Source organism: Psittacula echo, assembly GCF_963264785.1.
Source record: "Psittacula echo genome assembly, chromosome: 7".
Taxonomy (NCBI): domain Eukaryota; kingdom Metazoa; phylum Chordata; class Aves; order Psittaciformes; family Psittacidae; genus Psittacula; species Psittacula echo.
The window spans coordinates 23,796,394-23,810,523 of NC_137740.1; the positions used below are offsets into that span (position 1 = coordinate 23,796,394).

At 46.0% G+C, this 14,130-nt stretch overlaps 1 protein-coding gene across 1 annotated transcript in view; it reads right to left on the bottom strand.

The window, feature by feature from the left end:
* PAPPA2 (pappalysin 2) overlaps window positions 1-14,130 on the bottom strand; it is a gene marked incomplete at both ends in the record, with an annotated part of 86,332 nt that overhangs the window by 57,489 nt on the left and 14,713 nt on the right. Inside the window, one exon of the mRNA XM_080623043.1 lies at window positions 3,797-3,942. Coding sequence (XP_080479169.1) covers window positions 3,797-3,942 — 146 coding nt within the window. The remainder of the gene's footprint in view (window positions 1-3,796; window positions 3,943-14,130) is intronic.

Consider the following 14,130-nt stretch of genomic DNA (forward strand, 5'->3'; position numbering starts at 1 on the left):
TCATGTTTGTAATACTTTTTTTTACAGCTAATTAGATGGCAGGATTAGAAACAGCATGAGAACTCTGCCTTCCTTCCAGAACATCTCTGTCGCTCCATTCCCTGTCCCCACATCTCCCTGATGAGCTGGGAGAGCTCGCAGCTTTAGACCAGGAAGTTGTGTTTCCCCTCTGCAGGATCCTGGCTGTAAAGACAAGATGTGTTTGTAACATCCCAAGACGACCAGTCTGCCCTCTCCCTCCTCTACAGATCAGGCTTTTCTCCTCACCTCTGCCTCCTCCTGCCCTGGGAGATGGGCTAAATTTGGCTTTAAGCAAACTCTCCCTCTCTTGCCTGAGAACCAGCCCAAGGAGACTTCCAAGGTCGGCATTTACACAACCAAGCAAAAAATTCTATGTCATGCCCCTTTGACATCAAGGAGGTCCAGCACTCCAAGGCAGGTGAGCCAGAGTCTTGCCCACTCAAACAAGTCCAGGCAGCTTGAAAGCTTCAGGTCTGGCCTCTTCTTCCCCTTCCAGACCAGACCTACCCGCTACAGCTGGTAACGTCCCCAAGGCTCTGCACAAAAACCAAGAGATGCCCAATCCATCAGTACAGTGAATGATTAGCACTGGTGTGGACTGCACTTCACCTTCATTCACATCCCTTGGAAGCTCTCAGTCCCAGCACATTGCCCAGCTTCTAGCCATGATCAATGGCAATGCTGAAGGACTTTAGTTCAATCTAGCCCTCAAGAAGCTAACTTGTTCCTAGGTTAGGGCTGTTACAGAGGACGCATGCTCAAGCAAGCATAGGAGACCTTTAAACAGCAAACCACAGAGCTGAACCTGTATCGCAGGGCCAGTCTTCCCCAAACACTGAGTCACAGCAATTAATGGAACAAACACATGACAGTTAGTCAGACAGGAAGATGGCGATTGCTTAAGGTACCTTTGATGGAACGGCTGGCCCTCCTTCAGGATCCACTGACCTCAGCCAGATATATGAGCTGGCCTCAGCTTATATAACTACAGAAAGTATTTATAACATCAAATATTCACAATTCCCTTGCCTTTCAACCATGTTTAAGCAAATACAGTTCACATGCAGCTACACATGAAGTTTAAAGCGTTTGCATTATTACAGGGTTTTTGAGGCAAGGCTTTCCACTGTGGAAAGGTAAGTTTTTTATAGGACACAAGTTCTTCTACTCCTTGTGTTTTGTAGTTAAAAAGATTTACTTCTAAGTTCTCAGAAAATTCATTCCAGACTCCAAGTAAGAACTTTGATTTTGAGAGTGATTATGGTGGAAAGACTGAGACAGACGGTATGGTTAGAGGGAGTGATGCAAACAGACCTGAGACCTTCTACCTCTGGCTGCAAGTCGTCCCTGTGTAGGAGCTCCACAGCAGCTGAAATCCTGCCTACAGAAGTATCATAGACCAGTTTACCCTCTTCAACTCAGTATATTATCTCTTGTACTTCAATAAATGTAGTTGCTGTTGGTTGGTATTACTACTGGTCTAAAATGGGAAACCAGCCCTAAACTTTCAGAAGAGCTGCCTGAAATTCAAATTTACTCAGGAGAGTAATCTGGAGGAGAGCAATAGATCTGTAAATCATCAGCATAAGAATGGTCACTTAATTTCTGGTAGCCCAAAACAAGCATAGGTGAAGAGAAGTGGATGAAAAACAAAGTTCACTGAACACTTCCAAAAGGTGAAGACATCAACAGGAAGATGAGGAGGACCCTCTTGAAAGACACACTCAGAGGTCAACAAAGAATGGTTTTGAAGGTGTTCAAAGTCCAGATGGCAGGTTAGAAAAACATCTAGAGAAGAATTTGTGGAGAAGAGTTTGGAAACACTATGCTTATTGAGCTTTTAGATGAGAGGGTCTGTACGCGCATAGGGAAAAATCAGCTTGGCATTTCTGCTCCATGGGACTAAATAGTGGCATGAGGAGAGCAGAGTCTATGTGCTGATCTTAATATTTTAAGATCAGGACAGACAACATATTAGCAAGAGTCAGCACGAGTGAAGGAGTCTGTCTTCTTGGAGAGACAGACCCTTCCCATGTAAAGATCTGTCTCCACCCTAGTCACTGCAGGTCCTTAGAGCTCAGGATATTTTCCTCAAACTACTATTCACTTCTCCCAAGGTCTTTCTTGCTCTTTCCTCACTGCTTTACCTTCACATCTCCTCAGATTCTCCAGTAGCCTCTGTTGAGAGGTTTTGTCAAAAGCCATATATTCATGACCTGCTCAGACCCAAGTTTCTTCTGTACTGGAAAATTATATACATTGTGCATGGTACAAAACAGTTGGGTGGACACTACTGTTTAGAGAGAACAGAGTCCACCACCCACCCTTCCAAGTTCTATAAATCTAAAACCAAGGACAGTCTTGAACAAATATCTTCAGTCTGCCAGAGCCTCAAAGAAGTTCACATCCAGCTTCATACTTCACAGCTCTGGCATCAGAACCAAGACAACACCCCTTCTCCCCTGAACTCTATGGTAAAACCCTGATCCAACATTTCCAAACGGTGCCACCTCTTGTGTCCCTTATTGGGCACAAAGACTGAGACTGGACCTAAATGCAAGCTTTTGATGAAACCAGTCATCCTGATTACCCCTCCGTATAACTGCTTGCAAACCTTTGGAAAGGGCCTGAAAAGAAAATGCATGGATGAAGCACTGGCTGTAGTAAGGTGATTGTCAAGATGAGCCTTGGAAATGATTTCTGGTAGCTGAAGGAATAAATTTCATGGAGATCTGCCTTCCTCAACAAGCAACTGCAGCAATATGCTATTGAAAAAACAGTTCTGAAACTTGCTGAGGGAAACTGGCAAAGAAGAACTTTGAAACAGGTCTTTAAAACTTTGAAAGTTTGACCATCACGCACTTTTAAAAGCAGAAGGTCTAGGTCTTTTGTGCAGGTGGCAGAAGTAATTATTTCCAGTTACTTACTGAGAAACACTTCAGATGTTTTGACTGCAAAGTATAAAGGGCTTTGCCAGAAAACTCTGACATTGAAGAGGTGGAGGGAGAAGCAGGAAAAAGAAACAGCAGAAATAGGAGAAAACACACAATACATTTACATTCAAGTGAAGTCGTTGCCCTTTCAACTGTTGTGTAGCCTGCCAGGGCTGATGCCCTTGAGGGTCTGCCTTGAATTCACTGAAGTCAAGAACCTTGCCTCCAGCAAGCAGTAAGCCAAGTTATAAAAACATGGTTTAATTTCATAGTCATCCTCACATTTGCCGCTGGATTCAGAAGCTGCCACCACTCACTGCCTGGCCAGTTTTCGAGTTGTTCATATCTGGAGTCTCAGCTCTGAAAACACCAACACTTCTGGTTTATCTGTTTGTCATAACATGGTGCAAAGGGAACTTCACCATTTCCAGAACCCTGGAAGACAGACTTGGAAGGTCCCAGAAGTCAAATATGGAAGGTCCCAGAGAAGTCAAATTATGAGTCCAAACCCCAATCCAGAGCCTGCACTGATAGTGAACCTGTAGTTCTACCCAAGGTCTCTATCTCACTGTCTCACTGCCTTCAACATCAAAAGTTTCTCATAACAATCTGGAAGCCGTTTGTCAGGGTGTAACCCACCACTTTATCCACATGGACACAGGGAACAGGCAACGACTTTTCTTATGGCAGCAACTGTTGCTACACCAAAAGCCTGTTATCATGACTTTTTTGTTAAGTATCCTCAATGTTCAGCCAAATCATGGCTGCCTCTTTTGCCAAGTCAACCAAGAGGGAAAAAAGCCAACAACCCTGAGATCCCATGAGTGGGACAGCTCACTTACCCAGGTGACTAAGGGCCTCTTTATCCCATGGCCAAGTGGCAGCACCAGCCAACTCTTCCCTCACTGAACTGGCGAAGTAAACGTTGAGGAAGTGGGTGCTGTTCAAATGCAGTGCCTCCTTCAGCTCCTTCACACTCATGTATGCCCTGCAAGGACAAGGGAGAGGAGACAGTCAACATAGATCTCAATGGTCCAAAACAGGAAAAGCAGGAGCCACCTGCAGATAACCTGAAAAGGGTGCAGTAGACCTGGGGACCTCATCCTCAACTCTCAGAAACCAACCACATTTGGAAAAGCATGGCAAAATTCAGCAGGTTTCTACAGGATGTCCCATGAGTGAGGGATCTGGGTGGGAGGAAGTCATGCAAAAATGAAGAAGTTTTGCTAATTACAGTAGATTTGTTGATGAATTCTACTCTTAGAGAAGGTTTTCCAACAACAGGGACAGAAGAGACCCCAGAGAATAGGTAACAGGACACAAAATGGGAGGAGAAACAATGGGATAAGAAAAGAAATGCAGAGGCCAGTCCTACAAGGAGAAAGAAAAAGTGTAATTTGAAGGGTGGGAGGGGAAGTAAGTTTTTCTCAAGGTATGAGGAAACAGAAAGGAATCAACAACTCCAGCTGGTTCCAACAAGGGTTTTCAGGGATTGTCCCTGATACAGGTCAGGGCAGGAATAGGCAAACCTTATTCTTGGAAAAATAAAGTGTTTGCCATCTAGTGCCAAGAAGTCTCTTCTCCAGCTTCTCTAGCCTGATTCCCTCTACTCTATCCTCTTCCCCAGGATGAGTATGCTGGAGGTGGCAGTGCATGGTAAGAACAAGGGGACCCTGCAGAGCTACCTCACCCCCATCCCTGTATATTGCATAAGGAAGAGCATGAGCAAAAGGAATCTCAGAATTTGCTCAAACAGATTTCTCTTCCACCTCTGTTCAAAACAGACCTTGGACAAAAATGCTGCCTGGGTCTAGCCAGCACTGAGCCAACAGCAGGGCCTTCTTCACATGTATCTGTCTCTCTGCACATCATCTGAATCCTTTCTGAGAGGAGGTCTGGGATGTCTGCAGGAGCCAGGGCAGGGAAGTACAGAAGCTCCCAAAATAAGCTTAACGGGGAGAGGAGGACATCACTGAAGACAGATCCATCAAAGGGCATGTTTAGTGGAGAAAGCCATCTGACAACACTGCTGGCTGTCTCTCCTCCCATCTTCAGAGCTGAAAATAAAGAGTTGCAGGAGCAGTAAAAAAATACTGGAATGAGGATATCCAAGACATCCATTTCTAAAGGGCACAGGAAGGTAACGGCTGGGAGAGGTATGTAGGCAACAGATGTTGCAGCAGAGCAGTAACACCCATGGGTGTCTGGGTGTCCAAAAAATGATCCTCACAGTGTGGCATGTCTCTCAGCACTCGGAGGAAAAAATGTAACCCAGCAGTAAGGAAATTTAAGTTTCATTCTGCCCTTTGCATGGCTCTTTCTGCACAGTTCAGATGTCTATATTGCATTCAACCGTACATCAACAATCCCAGTGTTGATCTTTAGGGAGTTCATGTCCTCAGCTGTGTAAAATAATCAGGATCTAACTTAATGAGAACAATAATTCCAATCATAATAGCAGTAGAGCCTTGAGTTGTGCTGCAAATGACAGATACTCTTTTAAATCAAGTACTAGCATTTCCACCATCAGTGCCATTAACTTCATGGACTGAGACATGATTAGGACAGGTAGCCTTAGAAGACATTGTCTTTAAGTCTTCAGAATCTGAGGACCCTGACCTGTGGTTTGTGAAGCCATTAACTGAAGAGATTCTAAGAAGGAAAAAAACTCATGGAAAGGCTTCAAATACATCACTGTGGAATGATGATGGAAATGCACCATTGTGGAAATATGTCATAAGAATGACTAAACCTGCAGCATAAGGCCAACAGCAACATTAAGGTGGTGGAAAGCATTTCATTTGTTCCCATGCTTCCAGGAGCAATTGGCATCTTTAAGCTGCACAATGCAATCATTTCTTTACGCTGGATTTGCAGTGAAGGTACACCAGCTACATTTGAACAAGGAGCTTCTGTAAAAGTGATGTCCATTAGTGCATTCCTGAACACATTGAATTATAGAAGGAAAGACAAAAAACTGAGCATGGGCTAAGGGGAAAAATGGCATATTCTCATCTGAGATGTGAAGTGAGATGTGCGAATAGAGTGTTTGAGATGGCAGGATACGTAGTCAAGTTATTATACCAACCGATGTGTTTAGAAAGAGAGAGGTTGCTACAGCAAATGGAAAAGAAGGAGGAAAAAGATTAAAAATAGAGGAACAAAACTCCAGAAGTAGACTACAGGAGGATGGCATGTGGAGCCGAGCTCAGTAACCCAAGGCCATTTCTCTAGATATGAAACAGCCGAGACTTTCAGAAGCCATTGCTGACTTGGGAGATTTCAGATAATCAGGATCTGCTGACTGTCTCTGCTCTACTGGTCAGCCCCAATAGGCCATCCTGAGCTGGAGACATCTCACCCACCTTCCCAGTGAACAAAGCAGCTCTGAAATCCCAGTTACTTTAGAAAATCTTGGCTGGATGATATGGCAGCATTTAATGGCAAGATGAGATGACCAGCTTGTCTTCACCAAGCCCTGAGATCTCCCACCACAAAGCAGCATTCCCAGAACACTTTCCCCAGCCACATCAGCTTGCGGAGAGAAAACTCTCCCAACCGGAAACAACAAATTAGGAGAACATGATCTCTTCTCTGTGATGTCTCGCCTGAGCATCCCAGACACGCGCCACGCTGACGCCATCCCTTCAATCCAACCAAGACGGGAGCAGGCCGGGAGGAATAGATAGGGAGAAGAATAAACAAACCTGAAGAACATATTTGTGGCATGACGCAGAAGGAAGAGAAGCAAAAATTTCATAGAAATAGAGCATAAGGAGGGAGAAGGGGGGGTGGGGGGAAATCTCCTTCATGCACCAGAGCTGCTTGGGGGACACAAACTTAAAAATATCATTGATTCCTGACCTATGATATCTTGGAAAAATAGCCCTGAGTCCTTCTAGGCTATCCAAATTCCGAGAGCTAACGTCAGCCCTATTCAGAGGGATATTCCCGACGCCCCTCTTCTGGAGACATGATGTTTTTCTGGCTGTCGCCTGCCATTCCCTTGACGCTAGCAACATTTTTTGTCAACCCTTAATTATAAATAACTCTAATTTCCTCCATTGAGAGATCTGGAAGGTTCAAGGCTATGTCAAGGGAAGAGGGAGCAGTTCCAGAACTGACATGCTCAGATGAGTTGGATGGACAAGAACAGGAAAGGACCCCAGTTTCACCCGCTATGGCATGGAAAGCATAAATATCCTGCTGGTGTCCCCAAAGTCACAAGCAAGGCCAAAACAGCTCTAGAATGGGAAACTCCAATTCTCCTCAATCCACATTTCCCACTGGCATCCTTAGCTTAGACAAGGAACACGCAACTGGCGTCTTCGCCTGTTGCTTACTGCCAAGGTTATGCTCTCCCTCTTCTGTAGAGCTTCTGTTATTTTCCCCAGGGGGAAGGCAGAGCAGCCTTTGGACTCCACAAACAGCTTAAATGGCAGCACTCTCCTCTGCTCCCCAAATAGCTTTCCAATGCCTACAAGACCAGAGTATTCCAAACTAGATGGTATTTACAACAGGGTGGGCACTGCAATCCGACACAGAAACACAAGGAGAGACAGGACACATGAAGATACAGCTATCAGCTCTACCAAACCCAAAGGATAGAGCACAGGATAGAAGAGAGACAAAGAAGGGCCATCAGGTCATCAGGTTTGCCAGATTCAAAGCGGAAGTTCTTCCAATAGCATCCAAAACTCATTGTGAGCAGGTAGCTGCATGGCAATACCACCTTGACCTGGGAAATATTTGCATCCCTGGGAGAGTGGAGCTTTCAAGAACAGCATATTCAACAGTAGAGAGAGATTAGGGACAGTAGGGCTATGGACTGCCATTATTAGAAATGGGCATGTACACCATGTGAAATGATGGTATTTGAGGGAATGAGATCAGATATGATGGCCTCCCTCATGACAGCTGCTCACCCAGGATGCTGCTGACTTAAAATTCTTCTGAATGACACTAGCTGACAATCTGACTGAGGCAGACTTAGGCACAACACTGCATATTGTTTTACGTGTGAGACTCATGGTTGGCAGAAGGCAAGGTAGAAGAAGCAGCACAGTGGAGCCACACTGACGCTTGTGTGGTCCTCATGCTAGGTCAGGAGCACATGGCTCTGTGTCGGACAAAATAATGTGCTGTCATTGTGTGACATTTCATGCTGTAGAAAAAAGGAAAGGAGATGAAGTTCAGCAGCTTCAGTGACTGTCAGCATAGAATAGTGGAATCAATGACTCATATCTGTGGATAAGGAGGATTTCCACAAGTCATCTACTCTGACCCCCTGTTCAAAATAGGTCTAACTAAATAACATTGCTCAAGGCAATATCCAGCCTGAACAGATACAAGGAGAGAGGTTTTCCAATCTCTCTTAACAACCTATTCTAGTATTTAACCACACTCATGGTCAAAAATAGAAAATTTGTATCGTCTAAACCAAATTTCTCACTTTCCAAATTGTGTCTATTGTTTCCTGTCCTCTGCCATCTTGGAGTCCTACTCCATCTTCTCTCTGTCACCCCATCAAATCAAAGGGGAAAATCACCAAATGACTGTAAGCTGTGCATGGAAAAACTATTACTGCAGTAGACCTTACCACACTAAGGTCTAAAAACCCAAAGCTCCTTTTCAAGCAGCTGAAAAATCATGCTACATCCATGATTTCAGGCCTCCCTGGAAAACCCTCACAATCCTTTCTCATGCTTTTCCCTCTGCAATTTTGTCTTAACTCATGGGGGAGAGAGCATCTTTCTACTCATGGTTGCAGGTCAGGCTCTGGGCTACCTTGGCCAAAGAAGACTTGACATACTCTGGAGAGACACAGCTGTTGCTGCTTTTCCAGTCAGCAATATCTGCCTCAACAACAGGACCACTGCTGGTGGGCAGGTGGGATAGAGAGGATCTGCTAATCTATGGGCCAGCAGAATGGACAATCAAGCTGTAACACAAGCCTGATGTGGTTTAAGGAGGGAGAAGAGGAGCAAGAGTGGCACATTTTAGTGACAGCCATATTCATCCTGGGGCCATGAAAGTGGCCATTACTACTGAAATGCAAAAGATGGCACTTGCAAATGAAAAGCAAGGCCACCATGTACCCCATGCAGTACCATAAATCAAAATTAATTCTCTGGGTACTGCAAAGGATGCAGTGTGTAATGCCACAGGAATTCCATTGCAATTCAAAAATAGGAGTCTTTTCCCTGTAGACATTTCAGAGGGGAAGTGGGAGTGGGGGTGAGTGGAAGCTGTCCAAGTGCCCTCCATGGACAGCTGGAAAATACTTGAGACCAAGCCAGCTCCAGCTAACCATACAGTCTAATGAAGTCACAAGGGATTCCTGGTTCTGCTTTCATGTCCTTTAACCACGACAATTCATCTTTCTACTCCCCCCATGCAGGAAGGCTCCCCTTTTACCCAAACCTCTTCTTGACAAACAAGGAATCCCTAAGACTTCCCAGGAACGAGCACCAGCCTGCCAATAATGTTTTTGGTGTGTGGACAACACATTCACCCAAGGCTGCAAAGGGTTAACACAACATGCAGCAGCCTTGCTTCTGAGGCAGCAGACACAAGCCCAGGAAGACAGATGCTGAATCAAGTGGCATGGATATTTTTTGGAGAGCAAACTCTCCAAACTCTTTGTATCATCAGTGAAGAGATGCTTCTCCAGACAGTAAGTCAAAGTGGACACCTTCCAGTTCACCCTACCAAAGGACTCCCCTCCACGGTGACTCTGTAGAGGGGGGTTGTCTAAAGAGATAATCCTCCAGACTCAGGCTTTCTGCTTGCATACATGAATCTTCCTTGCTAGAATTTGTGAACTCTCACCTTCCCTGAAATTTCTGGTGTTAATGCAGTTGGGGGGTGATGTTATTTTAGACAAAAGCTAAAGTCTTTCTGCACTTGTTAAGACTACTTGCATCCCCATGACCACGGTCTAGGAACTCCGACTCCAGTACAGCACTACGCTGGTATGCAACAAACATCATTACCAGCATCTTGACAACTTGACAAGGTAGCAACATCCAAATGACTCTCATCTGGACAGGCATGGTAACACAGCCAGACACAAAACACATGCAAGAAGTGAAGGGAAGGCTGAGGAGCAGCCAGGCATTCCCCTGGGATCACAGAAGGTAAAACACTGCTAGAATAATACCCTCTGTAGTCCTCAAGAGTCCCTCACCAGCTTCACTGTGTGTTGGGCTCCAGCCAAAGAGAATCTGGGTACACAAGGGATGAGGGCATCACACACGGCTTGGATATGCCTGGAAAAACCCACCCCTGAGGCAATGGTGGCTTGAGTAGAAGAACCACCTAGGAAGCAGCCATCACTGGCAGCACCACTCAAGAGGCAGTATAAAATTTGCATGAGTGGCTGAGTATCAAGATGCCAAAGAGGACAACAGTCCTATGAGTTCCATCTCTTGAGCTGATTCTCACGCAGCGGCTACCTGCAGAGATCGCCTACAGTCCCACCACATTCACACCTCCACAGACTGCTTTAGGGTCCAACACAACACCAGCTGCCCAAAAGGGCTTCCTTCCCAGGGCAGGGAAACAAGGACCTCTTAATCTTCCCAGCAGCTTCCTCCATACAACCTTAGAGGTGTAACGCGCCTGTATAAGTTAACATGGAAAACCTCGTGCCACCAAAAATAGGCTCACAAATTCAGCATTTCTTACAGCACTTCAGCCCTAAAGCATCTTGGTTCTGCCAAAGCCTGTACACACTTGAAAGTTAATACAAAATAAGCCAAATGCTTCCCACAGGAAGCCAGCTTTGAGCTTGTGCTAGTACTACTGATTCACCCCATGAACCTTTCTTTTTATGCCCTCAGGGAAGACAAATCCATGCAAGTCCCATAAACTTCCTGGCTTATGTGACAATTCTTGTGTTGCTTAAGCATAATGGGCCATCAACTTTCCCCTGGGATAAATTTGTCCTGGCTATCTGCTTTCTAGTGCTCTACATCTTGGGGGAGTTGATAGCATTTGGGGGTTATTTTAATGGGAGTCAGTAGCCATGATCAATTGTAAAAGCTCTATTTCCAAGGAAATGGGTATTTAATAGATCTTTGAAAATGTTGGTTATTGACCCAATGGCCTTAATGGCTTAAAAACTGTCTGATTGTAGTATGTAAGAGTAAATGCATATGATTTTCAAACGCATACTGGAATAGGTAGTAAAAACCCTTTTAAGTTGCACGGACCTGGTCAATAGGGAGTTTCCATTTGCTTGTTTGTCCTTTTTATTTCTATCAGAGTGAATCATGGCCATCTCTTCCTCAGAGAGGCTTATCATTTCCTCACGGGTGAGATCATCTTAAAACATGCGACCCATCTAAGACCCCATCAAGGTACAGGGATGTCCTTCATTAGACTACGTGGCAGTGCAGAGTCCAGCTTTCAGAATGCTCCCAGGAGCAGAGGAGACATGGACCATCTCTCATCTTCCATTGGTGATGCAGCCACAGTGCTCCCAGGGAGTGCTTCTTGGGAGCTGTGCCTCAGTATCCTGGGTTTAAACTGAACTCACAGGCTCTCAGCTAACAATCATAGAGTGAAATTCTGAGGCAGGAATCTTGGTTTATCTGGGGTTAACACATGCCAAAATCTTCAACAGGAATGAACTACAAATGAATGCCATTCTGGAAGCAACGAACAGAGTAAACCCTGATATTTATTTCATGGTGCCTGCAAGCACTGACTCACACATGCAGCCAACCAAAGCACGCATTTAGGGTTAGCAACCCCAGCAGCTCTCCAAGGTCTACAAAGGCTCAGCACAGGCTGCAGTTGTTCCCCATCTTTGCCCATCATGGGGGCAGCTCCCCTCTCCTGGCTGCCTTTTTCATGAGCCTGCAGGAACACAGTTGCCCAAGATTTTAATCTGTTTGAAACCAGCCTGTGGGTTCAGCCATTGCAAAGAGGAGATCCCAGCCATGGATGTGCAGGACAGCTAGACTGGGTATACATCACCCCCATAGAATAAGACAGAGAAAAAAACAAGGACCTGAAAACTCCCAGATTTCAAAGGGACATCTTGTTCTCCTGCTCCCTTCTACCTTCCCCTTCAAAAACTGCACAAAGAAGAAATTGGAGAGTTCAGAGCCATGGCCCATTGCCTCTCCTCATCAGTGGAATAAGCAAAGGAGACAAATATTGCAGGTCACCGCCTGCTTCCATCCCAGTAAGGTGTCTCCTACTGCCATCCTAAGTACATCCATAACACAGTATCCCACCTGCTTGCAGCAACACTCACCTCCACCCCCTGAACCCCAAGAGCATGCAAGGAAGAAGCAACGCTGCTGGCCAAGTGCAGACTCTGGGTGCAAACCCCAGGGCTTGTGCATGCCTGCGTGATAGGACCCTGCTGGGTTTGGCTTTCCATGTGCTCCCAGCACTGACCCCCTGCCTCATGGCAGGCATGAAGGATGTTCAGACCACCACGGTAGTCTCTGAAAACACATCATGATTCCCCTAGAGCACGTGCCTGGCCATCTGCGAGAGCTAACAGTGTACCTAGCAAGTCAGGAAGCTACTGCACCTCTACGGGGGCTGTAAGGAGAACATGGGAGCTTTCATCATGAGACATCATCCCTGAAAACAGGGAAACAGTGGTGCCTGGGGGAGTTCATCAGAAGAATTCAGAAGAAACAGAGCTAAAGATCCAGTTTTGAGCCATTTAGGGGAAGGAAAGGAGCCCTGTCAGGGAGAAAGGCAGTGAAGCAGCAGCTTGGGGAAGGAGAGGAGCTCCGCATCACTCTGGGTGGCCAGGCTCCAAAGCCCAGTGCAAGCAACATCCCAGCTCCAGTGCACACCAACACACTTTGGAGAGACTCGCTATCCACCACGCAGGGTAAGTGCTCGTCTTCCTTTGACAATGTTGATGCTGGCTGGCGAGACACTGGTGTTACACAGAACATATGTGAGAGAGGCTGAGTGAGAAGCGCCAGGGGAAATGTTTGCAGCCCCTTGTGGTTTTGTGAGGCAGAACTCAATGGTGGCAAGTTATTCTAGAGTAGGCTCCAAGCTAAACAAGGCCAGGTATGGTTTACTTTCTGCCTGGATTGTTTGCTTCAATGGAAAATAAAAAACATTCCTGGCCAGGACCAAGTTTTACAGCACATTTTGCCTATCTAAGGTTGCACAGATAAGCCCTATCCCACCTAACCCACAAGACCAGACCTGTAAATCAGCTTTCTCTTACATTTTGCCTGCATCAAAAATACAAAGCAACATTCCAGGTTCAGGAAGGTCTTAAGGTCTCCGCAACCAAGTCGGTGTCCTGAATTCCACTGCTAATTTTTGTACCACAGTTCACAGTCTGCTGGAGGAAGGCAGAAGGGGTAAAACACAGGTAGGTACAACACTCCTGTTCTCCCTCAGCATTGTATGGGCCTCATGTGGCTGAGCAGAGTCTCAGCACCAGGTGGCTCAGTAAAGCAAGCCAGACAAAGGGGAACTGCTTAAAAAAGAGCATAGATTTTTGTCTTGCGTTTAGCCAGGACCAAGCCGCTTCACCTCTTTTCATTAAATGCCTCTTTCCCGTCCAGGGGCTAGGAAGCAGGAGGCCAGAGCCCCAGCATCAGCAGCAGTACCTCACTGCTGCATGACTCAAGGATGGCAAGATGTCTGAGACTTCCGTGCCTCAGTTTCTCTGGCAGAAGATTACCCCTGTCCGCAGCACAGGCAGGTGTTTGCAAACCTACATCCCATTGCTCTTGAATGGAAAGCAAGTGTCTGGCTTTTCACCAGATTCGTCCTGAGGGAGAGCTGTGAACTGAATGATCATGGTGAAGATGATCCTACAGTGCCAGCAAGGATGTGCCTAAAGCCTGTCTCAGCCAAAATGAGTCACATCAGACTCAACACCATCTTCTGTGCCTGGTCTCAGGAGACAGAGTATATGTGGAGCTCTGTGCTAGGACTAGTTGAGGCTGGAAGGACGCATGGAATAAAATGTATCAAGAAACAGCTCACTCCCTCCTGAAAGAAGTCACAGATAGTGCAGAGGGGGAGGCCATAAGCTAGCTTCTGCATGGATGGTGGAGGCAGAGCCCCTAGCTTGAGATCATCTCCAAAAACTGTTCTGGTGACCATTAGGTGGCAAGCAAAAGTCAGTCCCTTCTTCACCCAGTCTGCCTGACTAGTAGGGCAGCAGAAAAGG